Genomic DNA, 23,383 nt, shown 5'->3' with positions numbered 1-23,383 from the left:
CATTGTCAGTTGGGTTTAGACACTCTATGTCATCAGTCTTAGTCTCAGAAGACTTTATTAACTGGAGGTTTTATAAAGAGAACATAAAAAGATTGATACCGATTAAATCTATGTTATGGAATTTTATAAGACTTAGTATAAAATGGATATGAAATCCCAAATACTATAGAGGACAGTTCTGTTTTTCATGCTTAGACCCTCCTTACTAAGGAATACTAAGGGAAGATGAAGCCCTTAGTAAGATGTGGTTATGAAACATCTGTCCATTTCTCCTTGGTGTTGGCTCTGAGTCTTTGTCCCTTGCTTCTATTGCCCCACAAACATCTGGTGTGGATATGGTTGGTGGCTTCCTCCTTGGCTGCCCTTCTGCTTTAGAGAGCTCTCTGTCTCTGTTAATTCCAGTTGCTCTAAGTTCAGACTTTCCCAGGATTTCCTTAAGTTTCTTTAACTTGAGCACTCTCTTTTCTTAATTACACATTGCTTAAAGGAACTTCCTCGCTCCTTTAAGAACCTGGGTTCTGAGTTATTTTGTCTGCATATCTCCTACTGTGTTGCCCTGTCTCCCAGAAGACTTCTAGATGGTACTGTAGCACTGGTTGATAGGAAAGTATATGCTGTTTACCAATCCATTTTTTTTTTTTTTTTCGAGACGGAATCTTGCTCTGTCGCCTAAGCTGGAGTGCAGTGGCGTGATCTCGGCTCACTGCAAGCTCCGCCTCCCAGGTTCCAGCAATTCTCCTGCCTCAGCCTCCCGAGTAGCTGGGACTACAGGCATCCGCCACCACGCTTGGCTAATTTTTTTGTATTTTTAGTAGAGACAGGGTTTCACCGTGTTAGCCAGGATGGTCTCGATCTCCTGACCTCATGATCTGCCCACCTCAGCCTCCCAAAGTGCTGGGATTACAGGCGTGAGCCACCGCGCCTGGCCTACCAATCCAGTTTTTAAGAGGAAATACTATATTCAGCCATCTAAATGTGTTGGAATATACTCAGGTTCAACAGACTATGCCCTTTTAATTTATAAAAAAATAATTATTATGGGCGGGGCACAGTGGCTCATGTCTGTAATCCCAGCACTTTGGGAGGCCAAGGCGGGCGGATCACTTGAGGTCAGGAGTTTGAGACCAGCCTGGCCAACATGGGAAAACTCTGTCTCTGTGAAAAATACAAAAATAGCTGGGTGTGGTGGCGCATGCCTGTAGTCCCAGCTACTCAGGAGGCTGAGGCACGACAATCACTTTACCCAGGAGGTGGAGGTTGCAGTGAGCCAAAATTGCTCCACTGCACTCAAGCCTGGGAGATAGAGTGAGACTCTGTCTCTCAAATAATAATAATAATAATTATTATTATTATTATTATTACTGGCCAGGCACAGTGGCTCACACCTGTAATGCCAGCACTTTGGGAGGCTGAGGTAGGTTGATCCCTTGAACTCAGAAGTTTGAGACCAGCCTGGGCAACATAGCAAAACCCCAACTTTACCAAAAGTCCAGAAAATTAGCTGAGTGTGGTAATACGTGCCTGTAGTCCCAGCTGAGGCTGAGGTGGAGGGTCACTTGAGCCCAGGAGGTCAGGGCTGCAGTGAGCCAAGATCGCACCACTGTGCTCCAGCCTGGGTGACGGAGTGAGACCTTGTCTAAATATAAATAAATAAATAAATCAGGCCAGGCGTGGTGGCTCATGCCTGTAATCCCAGCACTTTGGGAGGCTGAGGTGGGCGGATCACCTGAGGTCAGTAATTTGAGACCAGCCTGACCAACATGGAGAAACCCCGTCTCTACTAAAAATACAAAAACATTAGCTGGACGTGGTGGTGCATCCTTGTAACCCCAGCTACTTCAGGAGGCTGAGGCAGGAGAATCGCTTTAACCCAGGAGGCGAGGTTGCGGTGAGCTGATATCATGCCATTGCACTGCAGCCTGGGTAACAAGAGTGAAACTCCATCTAAAATAAATAAATAAATAAAATAAATAATAATAATGAACTCCAACACTTACATAGTACTTACTAAGTGTCAGGCACTATGCTAGTGTCTTACAGGCATGACCTCATGTAGTTGGTTCTGTTATTATCCCCATTTTTCAAGTGGGGAAACTGAGGATGGGCGTGTAAGTAGCTCACTCCAGGTCACAGAGCTAGTAAGTGGGAGTGAGGCTCTGACTGTGGCAGCCCAGCTCCAGGGTCTATTCTTTCTCTCCGCTCTCGGAAAGAGCTGAGAGGAGAAGAAGAGAAAAGCCCGCACGAAAAGACGGAACTACTGGAAGGGAAAGGGAAGTGGGAGAAAAAATACTTGGAAAACATTTGAGATTTTTTAGACAAACCTTATTTTGAAGCCTCTCAAAGCTGCAGTATAAAGGGATGCTGTTTTGGGGGGCACAGCAGTTTAGTGGGAAGAACTGTGGATGAGAAGTCAGAGAACCTGGGCACTAACCTGGCTCTTCTACCATCTCTGTGACACAAAAAAGTCATTTTGTCACTCTGGCCCTGTTTCCTCATCTAGAAAAGAGAAATTATGCTATTATTACCCTTCCATAGGGTAATTGTAAGAATCTATTCAACATTACTTTGAAGAAAAGTGCTAGATGGAAGAAAGTTCTAAGGACTCCCATTTTTAGATGAGCTTAGGAGGACTTTGGTTTGGCATCTGAAGGTAATAAGTTCCTATTTTTGTTTTCAGGGCACTATATTTGTATGTGTCTTGTAGAACCCACGCTTGGAAATGCTGACAGCAGGCTTCAGGACAGCTGAGCCCCACTAAACACCAAGAAAACCCATGGCTCTGGCTGCATCTTTCAACATGACCAATCCACAGTAAGTAATGCTGGGATCTGCTCTCTGGATCCAGAACTGTGGCTATAAATCTCCCAGAAGATGAAGATCTTCTAATTTAGGCAACCACTATGTACATTTCCTTTAGCAGGAGGCCACAGAAAATGGAGAAACCTTTCAAAAGCAAGACTCAAGACAAGATTAGGAAGCGCTGAAGGTGAATTAACAAAATGGGAATTGCAAGGAAATTTAGAAATCTGAGAGGGTTTCTAAAACCAGGCTTTATGAAACCTGGGGCAGAATTCTTAAGGGAGAATTGCTTTCAGTTCCCAAAACCTGAGATGCCATATGAACCAATCACTTAATCTTACCAAGCACCTGCAAGGTGGTCACTTATTTTGTGTTTTGCAACTGGTTGGTATGAATACTAAGATGAAAACAGCACTCATTCTATTACACCACACTGTCCTGGCCTATCTAGATATGGGCCTGACTGCTCTGTCATCTGGAGTATGAATCTGTTATCTGTTGATACAGTAATGCTGTGTAACAACCAACCATAGAAGCTTAGTAGGATACAACAAAAAATGTTTATTGCTCACATGTCTGGGCTACTCAGCTAGACAGCTCCTCTGATCTTGGCTGGGATGACTTTTAAATGTGGGTCATAGCTGGCTGTCAGCTGATTTAGAGGAGGCTGGACTCTGCTCCACGTCTCTCATCCTGCAGTAGGCTAGGCTGCTCACCCTCTCATGGGTGATGTTGGAGGTACAAGAGCACAGGCAGAAATTCACAGAGCCTTTTCATGCCTCTGCTGGTGTCTAACCTGGCTCTTCTACCATCTAACATCTCGTTGGCAAAAACGAGTCACGTGGCTGAATGCTGAATCAAGGGTTAGGAAGATACACTCTTCCTTTTGATGGAAGGAGCTGTGAAGTTATATGCCAAAGGGCACGGGCTCAAGGAGAGGTAAAGAATAGAACCATTAATACATTTTGTCTACCATACCATTCTTTGTATCTAAGGAAAGGGTGTAGGCTAAATATAGCCTATACACTGTGGGACCTTCACTTCACCAGAGGAGGCCTTGTCTCTCTGCTGAGATGACCACTACATGGCCAGAGATGGTGCCGGGCCACTGTGACTACTGACGGAAGGGGAACGTGAGGCAGAAACGTTGGAAAGCCAGAAATAGTTTGTTCGCACTTCTCAGAGCCATATCCTGTTAATTTCCCTCCATGAACACCTTATTGATCAGAAAGTTCTCTTTGTTTAGTTCAGTGATCCATAGTTTCCTTGAGTAGTCCAGAAGAAAAGAGAATACATTCAACCGAGCATCTGCTTTTTGGGAAACATCTGGGGGAGCTGGGATTCCCCCCATAAACACCCACACTTTTATATCAATTGTTGAGAAACATTGAAACCTCATATTCTGTTTCGTTTAAAGATCTTGAGTCATTTTGTAAATGTCAAGCAATGATGAGTACTATTATCTGTGCTTGACAGATAGCAAAAAGCAAAGGTTTAAATAAGGCCTACAAATGAGAATTGGACATTAGAAATTACTTGGTGAATTCAGGTGGTCTAGGCAGCCAGTCTGTGGCATTCAAATAAAAATCCCACTTTCTCCTTAGTTAGCAGATAATCCAAGCAAAAGAGAAGTAGGTAGATTAATCTCTGAACTTCCAGGATAACTGCAGCTGTGGGTTTTTTGTTTTTTTTTTTCTTTTGAGACAGAGTTTCACTCTTGTTGCCCAGACTGGAGTGCAATGGCCTGATCTCAGCTCACTGCAACCTCCACCTCCCAGGTTCAAGCAATTCTCCTGCCTCAGCCTCCCAAGTAGCTGGGATTACAGGCATGCGCCACCACATCCAGCTAATTTTGTGTATTTTTAGTAGAGACGGTTTCACCGTGCTGGTCAGGCTGGTCTTGAACGCCTAACCTCAGGTGATGCACCTGCCTTGGCCTCCCAAAGTCTTGGGATTACTGGTGTGAGCCACCGCGGCCGGCCTGCAGCTGTGTATTACTGGTTAGATTTCAAGGTTGTTGGAAAAGTTTAGAATTTAGAGCTCCCACACAAGTATAGGGAGTTGTCACTCTAGAGCTCCTCCAATCTTCTCCATATGTCTGTTATCTATGTCAGATCATTGAGTGAGAAGGAACAGCCCTCAGGAGTATTCTGTTTTACCTCCTCATGTTCTGATTGGAGAAACTGAGGTTCAGGAGGAGCCCTGCAGAAGTTGGCATTCAAGCCACCACCAGAGCCCAAGAGCAGTTTACAGCAGACAGGACTGCCATCTCAGTATTAAAACTGGGCCCTCATTACCCTGGGCACTGACCCTCAATGTTCCCGCCAATATTTAAATTTTACTCCTTGCCATTTTACTATTGTTCCTTTCTAACTCTCATTGTTTGGACAGAGGCACAAGACTGAGCCCCTCAGATTCTACAGGACGAGATAGGGTCAAGGACATATGGACGGACCAAAGATGGTGCCCCAGGAAGCTAAGGGAAAGTTTTCTAGTCCAGCATCTCTGGACAGGGTTGCTGTGGGTGTGTGGGCAGGACAGTTTTTAGTCGTTGTTGGCACATTGCAGGATGTGTAGCGTCCCCAGCCCTACTTAAATGTCAATAGCGACCACCCGTGGTCATGGTGGCAACCAAAAATGCCTCCACAAATTGCCAGATATCCCCTGGTAGATTGGGAGGTGGTACTGCCCTGGCTGAGATGCCTGGGAATGCCACTGGAGTGGTTAGTTATTGGCAGTGCCCAAGGTGAGCCTGACAGTAAGACAGGAAGAGACCTACAACCCCTCAAGACATTGGATCAAGTGACTCCCATCCCCTATTCCCAACCTTAAGAAGAGACATATGGTAGGACCAGTTCAAAGAGGAAGGGAGTGGCTACCAGGGACAGCTGGAGCCTCCTGTCCTCACCACCCCAAGGCCCACTAGGTCTCTACAAGTCTCCATGTAGGCTCCTCTATCACCACAGTACATCCAGTTGTGAACAGAAACCTGTTTTCTCTATTATGGAGTACAGAATAGAAACATTTCAAAACACCTTTACAAAGAAACTCAGGAGACAACTTAAAAGAATATCTTACTCCCATATAGAGTCCAGTGATCCAGAGTCCTGAAAGTATAAGCCATAGTTTTGTGGGCTGGCAGTTATCCATCTGCGTCTTTACCTCCCCTTCATGAAGGACTCTGCCCCACTGAAGCTCATATTTCCAGGTCTGAGCACTTCCTCTTCCCATTCTCCCACTTTTCCCCAACCATTGAAAGAGATGGGACTGTTAGGGCCTCAGTCCAGTCCTCGGGTGGCCAGCAGGGAAGAGGGGCAACCTTAAACTTCCTCAGCCCTCCACTGGCATAGCAGCCTTCTCCCTCCTTTCCTTGAGGAATGGAAGAATTTTTTGGCCCTTGAAGATAACTCTTTCCCATTATTCCTCCTCTCCAACCCAGGCCTGCCATAGAAGGAGGAATTTCCGAAGTTGAGATCATCTCCCAACAAGTAGACGAAGAAACCAAGAGCATTGCTCCTGTGCAGCTGGTGAACTTTGCCTATCGGGACTTGCCCCTGGCTGCTGTCGATCTCTCCACGGCGGGCTCGCAGCTCCTGTCAAATCTGGACGAAGATTACCAAAGAGAAGGGTAGGTGCTGGGACCATTGAGCTAGCTAAGAAGTCCCTGGGTTAGGCTAGGCGTGGTGGCTCACGCCTGTAATCCCCGCACTTTGGGAGGCAGAGGTGGGCAGATCACCTGAAGTTGGGAGTTCGAGACCAGCCTGGCCAACATGGTAAAACCCCGTCTCTACTAAAAATACAAAAATTAGCCGAGTGTGGTGGCGCAGCCCTGTAATCTCAGCTACTCAGGAGGCTGAGGCAGGAGAATTGCTTGAACCCGAGAGGCGGAGATTGCAGTGAGCTGAGATTACACCATTGCACTCCAGCCTGGGTGACAAGAGTAAAACTCTGTCTCAAAAAAAAAAAAAAAAAAGTCCCTGGGTTTCTATGGATATCTTCCAAGAAGCAGCAGCCAAGGTGAGAGATGCTAACTAGTGAGACAGCAGAGGTTCACAGCAGACCACTCAGGCCCTTTTCCTATTCACACGTTACTTGCTCAGAAAAAGGCACTGGACGTAGAAAATACCTGCCAGACAACCTCTTAGGTGACCTCTTAGGAGAATCATAAAATTTATTTTAGGACCGAGGCACTCCTTAATGACCCATCCAATCCCCTTTATGTACACTAGCAAAGAAGCAGACCCACAGTGATTAGGGACTTGCCCAAGGTCCCAGAGCCCATAAGGGATGGACTTGAGCTGCACTTTCCCTTTATGAAGCAGACTCTCACTAGGAAGCGACCAGGAAGAATGCACCCTAAATGTAGGAACATGCTTAGGATGTAAAGGAATCTAGAGAATTCAGCTAGGAGCTCTGCAGACATTAGGGCACTCCCTTTCCAGGGAAGGCATGCGGAATATGTGGGTCCGCAATTCAAAAAGGTGGTCCTTACCTCCTCCTACTTAGCTTGTCAATCAGCTTGGATGCCTTCGTTTCCCAATTCACTTCTCATTAGCGTGGTCTGTCTTACAGACATACTTCCTGAAGGTGAGTGGTAGAGGGCAAGAGCTGGATGGGGCAGGGGAGACACACCTGTTCGATGTCCTCGTTTTCATGGGGCTTGGTGGTATAGCTAAAGGCCAAAGAGGGGTAGGAACAGGTCCTAGGGTCACACAGCAGATCAGACTTCCGACTCCAACAAGGGCTTTCCCTAGCCTCACCCTGTGGCTCTTAGACACAGAATTGTAAATACTGGCAGGACCTTAGGAGCCAGTTCTGGACTTTTCTTTCCTGGGTGCCGGTAAACACTTCGGAACATGCTGGCTGCTTTGAATATAAAAATGAAGGGTTGTCAGGTATTTTAGAAGCAAATGAGAAGCCTTAGCTAAAGCTAAATTGGCAGAGCTTGGATTCCTTGGGCTTGTTTCTGGAAGGAGCTTCCCCACTTCCTGAGATAAACCGCCTAACAATGGTGAAACCACACACCTTTTTTTTTTGCAGAAACTACACCCCAGTGGCTTTCTCTGAAAATATAATTTTTCCAAGTATTATGCATATTGTCATCAGGACACTGGACAAAAAAGGATAGGCAAGCAGGTCGGAGGCAGCTAAGGAACACCTGCAGTGGCAGCGCTGTCCTGAGCTCTGTCAGGTCCTTACCATCTTGAAGGCCGGGCTAAAACCTGAGGCCCCTGGGCCAGGGCCAGCTTCGTGCACATGTGACCTGTGCAGTAGCGCAGAGCCCCGTGCTTAGAAGGGCCCCAACACTTGGCTAAATGCTCTGCCACTGCCGTCTTGAAATTCTTAAGGAGCCCCACATTTTCACTGGGCTCTGCAAATGATGTAGCTGGTGGGTCCTTCTCTGAGCACCCAGCAAGTCACTGCGTCACTGCTCTCTGGTGGTCAAAAGCAGTAGTGCAGCCTTCTAACATGCCGTAGCTATTTCGGAGAATTCATTTCCTGCCCCCGGCCTGAGCCTGTGTTAGGCCCTTTTCACGTGGAGGGTAGGATGGTATGGAGAAAAGTGGGGAAACCTTCAGGGATTCTGCTTCGGAGCAAAGCAGTGTCCACATATGCCCCCTGTGCGTGTTACGGCACCGCGGGTGGACCTTGCTATGGGTGTTCCCCCACCAGGTGTACCACCCTGTGATGTACCCCTTTCAGGGGTCCTGTGCTGTGGTGTACCCCTTTCCAGGTATCCCCTGTGTATCACTCCCTAGCTTGAACCCCAAGGCTGGCAGAGGCTTTGCCTTATCATTCAATTTGCCTCTAAATTGGGCCTTTGCAAGGTTTCTTCCCAAACAAACGAATCCAAATGAAACGCCTGCAAGGCAGAGAGGCCTTTGATTTGATTTGAATCTCCAGGTGTGCCCAGGAAAGCTGTTCCCGTTGGGTAAATAGGAAGCATCCCGGGGAAGGGATCTGCCTCGCTGCTGGAGCTCTCAGCTGGGGGCCCCGATTGGCAGCCAGAGGGCTTCCTGGAGGAAGGAAGCGCAGGCACAGGACCGAAGCCAGGGGAAACTGAAGCGAAGAAAAACACACTGCGAGGGAGGAACGGCCTCTCTCCGCGAGGCTTCTTGGCTCTTGCTGCATTTCCTGGGGTTTTCCCAAAATGTCCAACCCGGCCCTTTCTGGGGCAATGGAAAACAAAAGGAAGAGTCCTCATTTACAGCTCTGAGCTTGGCTTCAGTCTTGTCCAAGATGCCTCTTCCTACAAAGGCCAGGGTTATGTATAGGAATGAACTTTTCTGTAGAGAATGAAGAGACCTCAGGGAGCCTGGCAAGAAAGTGCTCCGCGGCCCCGCTGCCCGCCTCCCAGGGCTCTTGAGCTCCGTTATATTTCAGGGCTTTTCAATTTCCCTGAACCTGAGACTGTTAGAGCTGGAAGAGGCCTAAACGCATCCATTCTAAACATTCTCAAAGACAGCAGGGCCCAGGGAGTACAAGGAACTTGCCGAAGGTCACACAATGACAGAGACAGGGGCGGGGCGTGCTCGTTTATGCCTGTAATCCCGGCACTTTGGGAGGCTAATGTGAGAGGATCACTTGAGCCCAGGAGTTCAAGACCAGCCTGTGCAACATGGCAAAATCCCATCACTACAAAAAAAAAAATTAGCCGGGCATGGTGGCACGCACCTGTCATCCTCGCTGCTTCAGAGGCTGAAGTGGGAGGATCACTTGAGCCCGGGAGGTCGAGGCTTTAGTGAACTATGATTGCTCCATTGCACTCTAGCCTGGGCAACAGAGTGAGACCCCGTCTCAACAACAACAAAAAATGACAGAGACGGGAATAGAGCCCCATCTCTGTGATCCTGATCCCTTGATCCTGGCTAGCAGCACTGGGCTTCCACTTCTCAGCTGTCCCTTTCCAATATCATGGCTGTGACTGTGGGTAACATGCATTGCCCATGTGATTCTACTTCTAGCTATCCTGCCTTTAACTTCTCAGTATACTTTTTTTTTTTTTTTTTTTTTTGAGACAAAGTCTTGCTTTGTCGCCCAGGCTGAAGTGTAGTGGCACGATCTTGGCTCACTGCAACCTCCGTCTCCCGGGTTTAAGCAATCCTCCCACTTCAGCCTCCCAAGTAGCTGGGATTACAGGTGTGAGCCACAGTGCCTAGCCTCGGGCTCACTTTTTTTTTTTTTTAAATGTGGTAAAATACATGTAACAAAATGTACCATCTTAATCATTCCTAAGGGTAGGCTTCAGTGGCATTAAGGACATACACATTGTTGGGTAACTATAACCAGCATGCATCTCCAGAACTCTTCTTCTTGTAAACTAGAAACTCTATACCCAGTAAACAGTAGCTTCCTGTTCCCCAACTCCTCCAGCCACTGGAAACCACTATTTGATTTTCTGTCCCTTTGAATTCGACTACTCTAAGTGCCTCCTATAAGTGAAATCATGCACTATTTGTCCTTTTATAACTGGCTTATTTTGCTTAGTATAATGTCCACAAGGTTCATCCATGTTGCAGCATGTGTCAGAATTTCTTTCCTTTTTAAAACTGAATAATCGTCCACTGTGTGACTATACCACACTTTGCTTATCCATTCATCTGTCAGTGGACACACCCCACACTGGACTGTTTTTTCTCAAATGCGTCCATATTTTAGCTACTGTGAATAATACTGCTATGAACATGCCTGTACAAATATCTCTTCAAAACCCTGCTTTCAGGCCTGGTGCAGTGGCTCACGCCTGTAATCCCAGCACTTTGGAGGCTGAGGTGGGCGGATCACCTGAGGTCAGCAGTTCGAGAGCAGCCTGGCCAATATGGCAAAACCCCGTCTCTACTAAAAATACAAAAATTAGCCGGGTGTGGTGGCGTGCACCTGTAATCCCCGCTACTTGGGAGGCTGAGGCAGGAGAATCACTTGAACCTGGGAGGTGGAGGTTGCAGTGAGTTGAGATCACGCTGCCACTGTACTCCAGCCTGGGTGACAGAGCGAGACTCTGTCTCAAAATAATAATAATAATTAGTAATAATAATGCCCTGCTTTCAATGCTTTTGGGTATACATCCAAAAGCGGGAATTGCTGGCTCACAGGGTAATTCTATTTTTGACTTTTTGAGGAACTACCATACTGCTTTCTCCAGTGGCTGCTGCACTGTTTTACATTCCACCCAACAGTGCACGAGGGCTCTGATTTCTCCTTGTCTTCACCAACACTGGCTATTTTCCATTTTGTTGACAGCAGCCTTCCTAATGGGTGTGAGGTGGTTTGATATGCTTTCAGTCCATGAAAGTCCTACGGGGTGAGGAAGAAGGAGCAGTCACCTTGATGTGAAGTCAGAGCCCCATCTTGGCCAAGCTCCTTGACTTGCCTAGAAGCCCTTTGTCCTCCAGATAGCTGCTTAGCAGAGCCCAAACGGCAGAGCTGTCTGCTGCTCCTGTCTTCACCTCTGCACTCAGGCTGCCGATGGCTCAGGGAGGAAAATCATATGACTGTGCAGACTGGCTGCCTCCCCAGACTCAAGGTCTCCAGCCTCAACTTGATTCTCAGTTTTGCCTGGCAGTCCTCCTCTGCGGTCCTGGTTAGTCCCAAGGTGGCCAGTTCTGATCGCTTGTGTCTGCTTCAAGTCCCCTGTTTCTTGCCCTCAGCAGATGACCTCCTCTCCCAGTACCCTCAGAAAATAGGCACAGTCGTGGATGGGCTGCACGGCACCCCGTTCTCTTCTTTCCTCCCTTTTAGGACCTGCCCCATTCCTTGAGCTCTGATTGCCTTCCCCTCCCGCCTTCTCAGGCACCTGCTCCATCAGTTACCTCCTCACCCCATGTCATCACACTCCATGTCCCTGCTAGCTACCATTACCTCTCTTTTTCTTTCAAGTCAAACTTCTTGAAAGCCTCGCGACACTTGCCGCCTCCCCTTTGGCCCTCCCATTCATGTCTCAATCTGCTGCAGTCCAGCTTCGGCCTTGTCTACACCATGGAAACTGTTCTCAAGGGCATCGGCCACTTCCTTGTTGCTATGATCCTTATTGTCCTCTGTCCAGCATTTGAAACTTTCAGCTACTCCCTCCCTCTCCAGCCTCCTTGTGTCTGCTGTTATAACCATGACCTCCTGATTTTCTTTCTTATTGAATTTTTTAAATAGAGACAGGGTCTCGCCATGTTACCCAAGCTGGTCTTGAACTCTTGGGCTCAAGCGATTCTCCCGCCTCGGCCTCCTGGAGTGCTGGGGTTATAGGCATGAGCCACCGTGCCCAGCTCTTGTCCTGATTTTCCTCCTCCTCCTCTGGCTGCTCCTTCCAGGCCTTTTAAAAATTGTTTGAGGTTCCTCTGCTTGTTCTTTAAATGTTGGGTTCTTTGTTTTCTGCCTTTGGCCATTTTCACTCTACTAATTTTACACACTGGGTAATTTCATCCATTCCTATTAATTAATCTCCTTCAACTGGTAACATTCAAAGTCGTGTCTCTAGCCTAAATCTCTCTCTCTCTCTCTCTCTGTCTCTCAAACTCCCGACTTACATCCAGCTACTTTCCTGGACTTATTCACAGGGATCCCAAACGTATCTCAGAATCCTAATGAGTGTCTGTGGAATGATCTATTCTTCTGCCTCTGAGTTGGCTGCATACTTGAGAGGAGAAATGTTTTTGTCTCACCTGGGTCGTTGCTAAAAACTGCCTTTGCAGTGACAGCATTCAGCCTGAGGAACCATGGCCTGCCTGTCCTGGCCATCTCAAACCCAGCAAGCCCTAGATTGAACTATCTTTTCTCAATATGTATTTCTATGACCCCTAACCAGTAGAACCTAGACCTCACCCACCCATTACTATCAAAATGAGCCATGTGCATTTCGGCTCATTAACAAGCACCTACGTCTCTTTCCTGCTGCAACAGGTACCAGTGGGTTCCAAGATGCCCCAAAGCTACATGAAGCCTGCTGTGGTCACCTCTAGTCACCTATAGTCAGCCATAGTCACCCTGGAGTCTGTGTTCCTCCTCCCTTGCTCTGGCTCCCTCCTGACCATGTCCAGTGCCCATGAAGCTATTGCTGCCAATGGTGTCCCTTCTGGGAGTGCCAGTACGAAGTTGAGGGGCTTCAGAAACCCAAAGCCCATGCAGTGTGGGCTCCATGCAGAGTGAGGAAGGAAAGCTACCCCCATGCCAAGCCTGTACCATGCCGTCAATGCGCGGCTTATGGCCCCAGCTCCAGTCCTATGTGCTTCTAGCCTTCACCACCCTACACCCAGGTCACCAGTTCAACCCAAGAAGCTGGGCTGGCACATCATGCCTGCTGCATCATCTGCCTCTCCCTCCCTGCCTCTCCTTCCCTGCCTCTCCTTCCCTGCCTCTACCCCCACCCCCAACCAGGTGCCTCCCTCCCTCAATAGTGATCACACAAAAACCTTCATGTGTGTCCACAGGGGTGAATAGACACTCAGGAGAAGGGGAGAAGGGGAACAGGGGAGGTATCTGCACCCCAGCTGAGCTGCCCACAATGCCCTGTTGCATGGATAACCTCAGGGGCCAGCTCAATATCTTCTCCTTCATGCCTCTTACTCCATCATCTCCAAGTCTTGTCAATCTCTACTGCCTTAATATCTCTTCTCTACACCATTCTCATGAAGGATTGGTAATTCCATCAGCCAGTTGCTTTGGACTGCATGTAACAGAAAACCCGTCTCACACTCACTGATCCAGGTACCATGGGGTCCAGGGCAAGGGCGGCTTTGAGGTTGGTCCAGAGACTCACCAGTGCCAACAAGAACCAGATTCCTTTCATCTCTGCACTCTGCTGGCCACAGTGTCGGCTTCATCCTGATGCTGTAAATTTCATCCCATGGCTTCTGAAAGCCATGTGACCCCTAACGTGTGGAACCTGGACCTCACCAACCCATTACTACCAACATGAGCCACATGTGTGCTTCGGCTCATTTACAGGCACCCCAGGCCTCCTTCCTGCTGCGACAGGAACCAGCGATTTCCACTGGAAATGGTGATTCCCACTGGTTCCTTCCGAGAGGGCTGCCTGTGGTCATCAGGCCACGTCCTTCCTCGTTCGTGTCTGGCAAGTGAGAGTGGCTGCCCATCACTCTCTTCTAAGAACAACAAAGAGCTTTCCCAGAAGCCTCCAGCAGCTCTCTCCTACATGTATGTTTGGCTAGAATTGGGTCGCATGGGAAGGCACGGAGGAAAATCCCCAATCAGGCCTACCCCTTGAACTGTATCATTTCCCAGAGTACATTACTGTTACTCCAGTGGGATGGGGTAGTGTGAACATTAGAGAGAGAATCATCCACAGCTTTTAAGGAAGCCAGTTCTCCTTTCATAGCCTTCAGTCTCAAATTAGCTCTTAATTTCATCCAGCGTCACTAGACATTGTTTGGTTTGGGAAAGCTCTGCCTTCTTAGGCTGTTTCTTCAATGACTTGGTCAGTCGATGCTTTCATTCCAGTGCAGTTGGACCAGTGTCCATTGTCCTGGTGGACAGTGCTGGGGCTTTGTGTTTGCACATAACCGGAGCCCCTGATTCCTTGTTCTCATTCTGTGATGTTCTTATCAGATGTCATCCGACTCAGTGGTGGAAAAGTGAAGTACAGAAAAGTGAGGCTCTCAGTGAGGCTGTCAGTGAGCCCTAATCATCTATCTTTGGAAGAGTGACATTGAGTTTGCAAGAATCATGGTGCAGAATGGAAGTTCTGTTTTCTCTTAACCAAGTATAGTACATTGAAGGTCTGGTTAGTTTTCAGGGTCTGGGTGAGACCGCAGGCAACAAAAGAGAAAATTCACAGAGACCAGAGTCTCCACCCTAGAGAGGCCCACAGCCCTGTAGGAGAGATGGTGGTGCAAGGCGGGGGTCATCATCCCCACTTTATAAATGACACTCTGTGCTCACATAGAGATAAAGATGCTCCCCATCTTTTTAGTGAAAAGAGGGTGCAAAGATGGTCATGGGTGAGGAAGTGGGATAGACTTTGTCAAAAATAAAAATAAAGTAAGAAATGAAAGATATTCAGTGTTTAGTAAGACAGTTATTTATATCTTAGGATTCTAAAAGGCCCAGCCTGAGAGGTCGGGGCTGAACTCCTAAGCTTGGAGGAAGTTTGGGTCTTGGGCAGACATAAATGGATGTTATTACTTAGAGATGATGCGAACAGCACATTTCTGCCAGAACTTTACACTCAGAGGAAAAAAACATAATGGGGGCACAGGGATATTTTTTGAGATGTCAGGTTAGAAAAATAAGACAGACCTAATATAGCAAACATCTCTAAATAAGGACTGAAATAATTTTAGATATGCCAGTGAGCAAAGACTGGGGACAAAGAGAAGGGAGGGGTAGGGACCTACTAAGCCATAGCCCAAAATACCCTTCTCTCTTCCTGTACTGTCTGGCTTGAGGGCCACAGCCTCCAGAAAGTCTTCTGTCCTCCAACCCCACCAGGCTAGGTCCTCAGCTCAGTGTATGCATAGCACCTTGCCTACTTCCATCACCACACCCAGTGACAATGAGCTCTGCTCCTCTCTTTACAAGTCTGTCTCCGGTACTGGGCCAGGAGCTTCCTCACGGCAGGGATCAGATCACTTGAGCCTGGAACAGGGGTGTTGACTGATCAAGGAATGACTTGAATGAACGAATCAGTGAGTGCATGGGTGGGGCTGCATGCAAATAAGGATTAGAAGAGAAGGGGAAGCCCAGTTCGGTTTGGAGTGTTTGGAGGGAGTTGGGAGCTGGTCCCTAGATCTCTGTGGAGTTGAGGAGGAGCTGCAAGGGAGGCCCCAGGCTTCTTATGCCTCAGAAGTTACTGCTGTGGTTGTTGGCTGGCTCACCTCTGAGCATCCCTGCTAATTCCATGCCTTCTCCACAAAGTCACCCTAGAAGAAGGAAATCAGATTTGCCTCAGAACATGCCAACTTCACTTAGGTTTTAACATCCTGGTAGAGGAAGGAAAAGCCTTTTGGGGTTCAGGGTTATGAGGCAGATTGATCCCCGCTATGGCCATGCAACTGCAGAGTCTGGAAATTCCGCATCACATGATTTAGGACGGCTTTGCATCCTTTTTTTCTCAGGGAGGAAAAGAAAGGAGCTTCAGTAATCCACTTTCTTGATGCCGGTGAGATTTGTCTATAATAAACCACCACCCCTTTCTCTAGCAAGTCAGCTGTCCCTGGACCCCAGACTGACACCGTGACCCCTCACTCCCTTGATGTGATGTTTTTAGTAGGCTCCGGTTTCCAGGAGAATTCTCGATGCCCCAAGAACGGAATAAAAGTTTAATTTAGACGAAAACATTTTTCCTGATGAGCACTGGTTAGCTGCCTTTCCTGTAGTCCAGGAACCCCAGAGAAGCTTCCTTAAGAAATCAATTAAGTCCGGTTGCCGTGGCTCACGCCTGTAATCCCAACACTCTGGGAGGCCGAGGAGGATCACTTGAGGCCAGGAGTTGGAGACTAGCCTGGAGTGTGAGAACCCCTCTCTACAAAAATTTTAAAATTAGCTAGGCGTGGTGGTGCGCTCCAGTAGTCCCAGCTACTCAGGATCGCACCAATGCACTCCAGCCTGGGCAACAGAGTGAGACCCTGTATAAAAAGAAAAAAAAGGAAAAAAGGCAATACATTCACAGATGTGTTATTTCTCAGCAAAATATCCGTCAGTCCCCACCTGCTCTCAAGGCGCAGGGTGTACAGCGGCGGGTGACCGCTAGATGGCGGCGGAGTGCCTCTGACCACCTGGGTCGGGGGTGTGTCTGGGACGTTTCCTGGAGAGACGGGAGGAAGATTTAAATGCGTGGCCACGTCCGGCAAGGAAAGTTAGGTGAATTTATGGTGCTGGGATGGAATGGGAGTCCCCAGTCATCTGCAGAAGCACCTGAATATTGACTTTGGCCAAATAGAAGGAGGGAGATCATGGCTGACCCAGGATTTGCCAAACCACAGCAAACCTGGAGAGAGCTGGTGGGTGGGGTGCCGATTTGTTCCCTCGTTCTCACTCGGTAGGAAGCTGACCGCCTCCAGGCCAGCCCTGTCCTCCAAGCAGAGCACAAGGAGATTCTCAGACTTGGGGCCAGTTTCCAGAATTGAGGACTTCAGGGTGGCGGGGACCTTAGAGGCACTTCATCCAACAGCACCTCATTCCCACCCCGAAGTCAACCTTGAACCCCTTGCCAAGGACTTGACAAGTGGCTCCTGAGCACAGCCCACCTACATGGCAGCGCTTCTGAGATGTGTGGTCAGTGTCCTTGGTTCCCCCAAGAAGGGACAGCCAATCCATGGTGTGTGTTGGCCACTGTGCCCTGGGTGGGGGTTGCCAAGTGTATGGCAGTTTCCCCCACCCCCTCACCCCCTACCCTGAGCTCTTGCCACCACACCGTACTGTTTCCCAGCGTTGACATTTCTGAGGATGCAAGAAATCTGAGATTCTGGGACAAGCAAATGTCAGACTTTGGTGACCCCAGCTGCACACAACCCTCCTCCCTCTCTCCCCGCAAGGCAGCAGGGCTAATCTTTAGCTCTGATTGAGGAACTGAAGCTGCCGGTATGGAAACTTCAATTTATTTAGTTATCCCAGAGCGCTGGGAGAGTCACCTCTCACCTCCACCCTGAGAGTTCTGGTTTCGTGGTGTGTGTTTATGAGCCTGCATCTCGGAGTCTGTGTGCTGCTGTGGCTTGCGCCCTGGAATTGGGTACAGGGAACAAAGGGGAAGCGTAACAGTGTTTTTCCTGTGGTTCTGGTTCTCCCTGGGTGAGAAAGAAGCCCCACTAACAATTTCAGATGTTTTGTAAAAGGGTGTCCATGTAGGCATTGGGGTTGATGGTTCTCACAGGTTGAGATTATGCGTCTCTTTAGGTACATCATACACAGTGAGCCCATTTCTTTCCTGCCTTTTTCCTCCCCTTATTTGTTTTGCCTTTTGAGTGGTCTAGAACTAGGAACACATTGGATCATCAGAGTTCATGTATAATGCTGTAGGCTCCGTGAGGATGAAGGCTCTGACCACCCTCCTGGGCCCAGTACCCAATACAGTGCCTGGCATTTGGTGGGCATATGAGAACCATGCCTGGAATGGAATGAATGTTGAAACTTACTGTGTTGAGTTTATTTATCCCCCTTCTAATGACTGTGTATCTAAATCATCACCATTGAACATATGATAAACACTGTGTTATGGGCTTGACATATGTTATTTTTAATATTTTTAAATTTCACAACAACCTGTCAAAGCAGATATCTCCATTTCAGGGATCAGGAAACTAAGGCTCAACGATTGCACTCAGTTCAGTCAATGGTGCGACTGTGATTTGGAGACAGTAGTTGCCAGCAACAGCCAAACAGATGGAAAAGTCTGGCTTTCCCCTCCGTGACAACAGAGAAAAAAGGACTTGCCTTTTAAAGCAACTAGACGAGTTAACATTTGTAAAGTGCTCACAACAGCTCCTGGTGCACAATATGTATCTTAAGTGTTTGTTTAATCAATAAAACTAAAGTCCATGTCAATGACACAAGTTACATTTCAGTCAGCCTCATGGCTTTCTCCAGTATTTTAATCATCGGGAATAAATATAGTAAAGTGGGACCCAGGAGTTTTGCTGACCATCAAAACCATTGGCAAAGTCAGCTGTGACACCCAGGACACAGGTGTTCAGCATCATAGAACTGGCACGAGTGGAGCTAGGTGGGGCCTCAAATCACCCAATCCTGGGGCTTTAACCTGGAGCCTGGGTATCGTTAGATGATCCATCAATGAGATTCAAGGAGTCCATGCACTCCCTGGAATTTTATGCACAGTGCTGTAGTTTTGTGCATTTTGGGGGTGTAGGGGCATAGCTTCTATCCACTGCTGGAGAGCTCTCCAGTCCAGAAAGCTTCTGAGCCCTTGGTCTAGCCGTGCCTTCCTGAAGGCAGAGTGACAGCAGCTGGGGAAGCCCAGGGCCCCAGGCAGCTTCCAGTCTCATTTTGATCACCTCCCTCAGCTTCTTCCTTGAGAACTTGAAGGATGAAAATCTCAAAGTAGGGCCGACAGGGTTAGGTAGTTTGGCTACCTTCAGGGAGATGGGTTGATGCCGTGACTCTCCACTGCCTGTGAGCCCCTTTTAGGACACCTTGAGGGTCTCCACGGTCCCCCTGCTCTAGCCACTCCCCAGCTTGCACCTCAGGAGACAGTGCAGTCATTCCCCCCTCCGCTACCACGCGTCCTCCCAGCCACAGCCAGCCTGGCAGCCACTGCAGACCAATTGCATAGTGGATTGCGGGGTGGGAGAGGCCAGGCCCCACAGAAGCAAGCGCAGCCCTCCCCATCCTAGTGCCACACGGCTCTACTTCCCCTTCCAGATTGGGGCTGTTTCAATGCCAGGCTTGGGAATGCTGCCTGACGGAGCAGTGACTTGAGCCAGCTCCTTCCAGGTCACCCCTGTGGCTTTATCACATATAAAGCCTCCGCCGGAAGTTTGTCAGTTCGTTTTCATATTCTAGAATTTATTCTTTGAAATTTTTATGCAAACACCTTAGACTATGAAGCAGAAGCAGTGAAGGTACTCAGCCTCCCCTCCCACCCCAGGATTTCTCTGAGGCCTCAAGGGTAACTACCTTACGGTGGAATACTCGCCCACCTGCCAGGACATGCCATCTGCTTGTTGGTATTTGCAGACTCTGGCAGCCCAAGCTGGGCCCCTGGAGCTGTACCCTCCCTACAGCAGCACCAAAACAGGAAATTGGGAAACGCCTGCCCTCTCATGGCAATTCTGGGGATAACACCACCCTGAGAACCAGCCCTGGGGCCTTGATGGGCCGATGCAGAAGACAGAAGGAAAGCACCTTCTCTCATTAAACAGTCAACGCTGATTTCCCCTTTGGCCCACTAAGCCCCTTGAGTCATTACTGAACCACTCAGGAATCTTTTGAAATTGGTCACATTCTATTTCGCTGCTACAACACAGTCTTCTAGGTATGTCCGAGTCATCTGAATTTCAGATGAAATTTTATTAGCAGCTTGGGATTTTCAAACACTGGTCAACCAAGAGCCTGCGGCTTCAGCCCAGCCTCCCAGCCCCCCACCCACCCTCCAGGGCCCTGTTCTGGAGCCCTGGGGTCTGTGGTCTTGCAGTCTAGTGCAGCCCTGCCCTGTGTTTCTGCTCTTCACAAAGGAGCCCAGAACCCACCTGAACACTCTTGCCCCACCCCACACACACAGCCTGCCTGCACCATTTCCTTGATGCCTCAGGGCTGCTTGACCCTGGCTTGCCTTCTTTGTCTCATCTCTCCTGCTCCCAAACTCCTTTGCCATGCCCTTTACCTTCTGTGATACCTGTTACCTCTTAGTAGGCCGCCAGAATCATTTGTTCTCACCCAAAGCACCTGGGATCTCATTGAATTGCAGACTCAAATTCAGCGAGCACGGGGAAGGGCTGAGATGCCACATTCCTAACAAGCGCCAGGTGATGCTGATGCTGCTGCTGTGTAGATTCCACTGAGTATCGAGGACCTGGAACAGCGGTTTTCCATCCACCTTGACTGCACACTGGAGTCACCTGAGGAGGCCTGGGTCCTCCCACGGAGGTTGTGGTTCAGGAGGTCTGGTGTGCAGCCTGGGCATTGGAGTTCTTAAGAGCTCTCTTGGGTGCTCTAGTGTGCAGCTTGGGTTGAGATCCACTGACCTGGAGGCAGATCCCACCCCCAGTCTCCATGGCTCCCTGGCTCCCTGGCTCCCTGCCTCCCTGCTTCAAGGCAGCCAGGCCTCACCAGTCACTGTATCCCCTGGATACCATCGTTTCCTTGATGGTGGTCTTCTGTCCTTCCACTTCCATCGAGTCACCCCCATGTGCCTTGCCCTGGGGTCACCAAGAGGAGGGGGTGCACAGAGCAAGATGCAAGTGGCACCCCCAACAAGGAGGCCTGCACGAACTCACTCCCAGACTGGCACGGTGGAGGGGTGGGTCACTGAGGGCAGAGTGTAGGCAGGGGACAACGGAGCTGGCACGAGAATAAAAGGACAGGCCCAAAGCAGCGTGGCACAGGCGCGATTGTGCAGCTGCCTGGGGGTTCTTGGGTGCTGTGTGTTGGCTGTGCCAAGGGCTGTGGCTCCACCAGCAGCATCTGCTCTAGATGGTGGTGGGTGGTGAGCTGTACCCACTGCTGAAGGGGGACGCCCTATCCTCCTCCCAGCCCAGCTCCTGGCTTTCATCACCCTGGTGTTTCTCATGCTGGAGGTACTTCGGGGCTGAATAGAATTTTACCAGAAACAGTCCCTATTTAGTGTACATTTCAACCATGCCTGGATCACTCTCCCCTCACCCCCATCAGCTTTCTCACGTTGCTTTCTCACTGAGGCCTGCTCTGACCACCATATTTAAAATGTCAACTCATCCTTTACCCAACCTAATCCCTCCACCAGCTCTGTGTGTCTTCCTTATAGTACCCATCGCCTTGTAGCACACCACAACCTGTTGTATTGATTGCCTGACCCTCTCTCCCACTAGAGTGTAACCTGCCCAAGAGCAGGGATTTTCACCTCTCTTGATCACACTGCCTACCTTAGCTCATGGTGGGGGCGGCGTTCATTTGACTTCAAGGCCGTCATCCCCTGCCTGGCGTTCGAATCCTGCCATCTGCCCGGTTCTCTACCTGGCTCTTCCCTGAGGCTGAGGAGTGTGATCTGGTGTCAGGGCCAGGCCAACTATGGGCTGACTTCAGACCACAGGTAACTCCAGACGCCCACCTCCTGCAGCTTCCAAACCACCTGATATGGTTAGTAAGTTTCTCTAACAAAAGAAAGAAAAAATGACATTTTAAACAGCAATATAAATTGGCTTTTCCTCCCTTGGAGGCAGGTCAAGATCTGAGTCTCCTGTTGACAGGGAACTGAATATATGGAACTAGTGCTCCTGCCTACAGTGCTTTGTTTCATTCCCTACTCCCTTTGGGACCCTCCTCTGGGGTAGAAGGAGCAGTGTCTTAGGGATGTCCAAGGCACAAAGGTGAACAAATGCCCGGCACCTTCTGTGGCACGTGAAGACGAGGCTTCCTGCTGGCCAGCCCAGGCAGATGGCCCTGGCAGCTGCCCTTTTTATTCATAACCACCTGAAGGTGCTTGGCTCAGATTTCAAATGACAATGACATGCCATCAGTTTTAGGGGCCAAAGACACGGGAATGGGCATTGGGGAGAATGTGGAATTGGAGCCGGGTGTCCTTGGGCCCTAGAAAAGACTGTGCTAGAGCCGTGGGGTAGGAGTGAGCAGGCAGAGGGCAGGAGGGGAACCGGCCTCCGGGGGCGCTGAGGCAGCTGGAGGCTGGGTGTGAACTTGGGGTGAGAGGTGTGAAGGATGAAAATGGGGCTGGCGGAAGGGGAGGCAGGAATGTCACATCGTGGGAAAAGAAGCAGGCAGAGTAGGTGAGGCCAGAAGGAAGAATCAGGAGGTGAGGAGGGTGGCCAAGTGATGATAGCCAAAGATATCTTAAAATGCAAAGGCTCGTTAACGGATGGAAGCGCCGTGCCGCTGGCACTGCTGCGGGCAGCAGCTTTAGGCTTCTGGGAGCCTCCAGCCCAGCAGGGCCAAAGCTGTCATCTGAGCACCTGGCTTCCCTGGCCAGGTCCCTCCCTCTTGCCGCTTCGGGACAGATGGCCTTCCCATGCGCTTTTCCCCAGCTCATCCTGGCTTTCTGCCTGCATCCCAGGGTTCCCATGCATTCTCTGATCAAATCACAGCTGCCCTCACCAGGCCCCCTCTGGACCCCTTGGCTTTTGAGTTTAGGGCTGCCAGCTTTAGCAAATAAGAATACAGGATTCCCAGTAAAATTTGGATTTCAGATAAGCAACAGATCATTTTTTAGTATGAGTCTATTGTATGCAATGTTTAGGGTATACTAGAAAATTGCTCATTGTTTATGTGAAGTTGGGATGTAACTGGACATCCTGCGCTTGATCTGGCAACCCTCCCGAGCTCCTCCCAGTTTCAGTCTGGGGTTTCCTCTGTAGCCGCTTGCTTGGGGATTGGCCCCTGTGTGCCGGCGTGAAAGCAGAAGGATGTGGTTCTGCAATGGACTTCGAAATCCACTGGAGTGGGCGATGAGGCTGTTCATCGATGGCCTTCACCATCTGGCCCCCACAGACTGTTCCCCTCCTGTTTTCTGCTTGTCCCTTAATGAAAAACCCTCTCTTTTGACCTGGCTGATTTCCTCATCTCTTGCCCCATACTCTTGGACCATGTGGGGTTCACATCGACCACCCCCATCCCCATCCAAAAGGGCCTCTTCCTCTTCCTCATTTGCCTGTTGATGTCCTCCTACCTGTCTTTCTGGGAGCAGCTCCCTGAGTTTGGGGACTGAACACCAGTCTTTGCATTCCCCACAGAGTTGAGGACGGGGGCCTATCATTCCCAGAGGTGTTAGAAAATATTCAGAATGATGTGAATAAGCCCAGTGTCCTGCCAGGTTTCTTGAAGAGCTGTGAGCTTTGTCTGTCCTTCCAATGGTGGGGGACTCCTTCAGGCTTTCACTGGATGGACTGTGAGGAAGAAGTCTCCTTGAAGCATTCACATTATTCCTTCCGCGAGAAGGGGGCGCCTCAGGGCAGAGCCCTCTTCGCAACCCCATGTT

The 23,383-nt window shown here is 49.2% G+C and overlaps 1 protein-coding gene across 6 annotated transcripts in view; it reads left to right on the top strand.

Moving 5' to 3' along the window:
• Positions 1-23,383, top strand: part of TMEM266 (transmembrane protein 266) — a 144,808-nt gene that overhangs the window by 71,289 nt on the left and 50,136 nt on the right. For 4 of the 6 annotated variants that reach the window (XM_032176073.2, XM_032176074.2, XM_058427299.1 and 1 more), the window contains 2 exons: positions 2,678-2,811; positions 6,239-6,427. In XM_032176073.2, coding sequence (XP_032031964.1) covers positions 2,774-2,811; positions 6,239-6,427 — 227 coding nt within the window. In that variant the 5' untranslated portion in view covers positions 2,678-2,773. The remainder of the gene's footprint in view (positions 1-2,677; positions 2,812-6,238; positions 6,428-23,383) is intronic. The other 2 variants (XM_032176077.2, XM_032176078.2) reach the window with 2 other exon arrangements.

The sequence above is a fragment of the Hylobates moloch genome, unplaced genomic scaffold (genome assembly GCF_009828535.3).
Source record: "Hylobates moloch isolate HMO894 unplaced genomic scaffold, HMol_V3 SCAFFOLD_14, whole genome shotgun sequence".
NCBI classification, from domain to species: domain Eukaryota; kingdom Metazoa; phylum Chordata; class Mammalia; order Primates; family Hylobatidae; genus Hylobates; species Hylobates moloch.
This window is presented reverse-complemented; position numbering and strand designations above follow the sequence as displayed.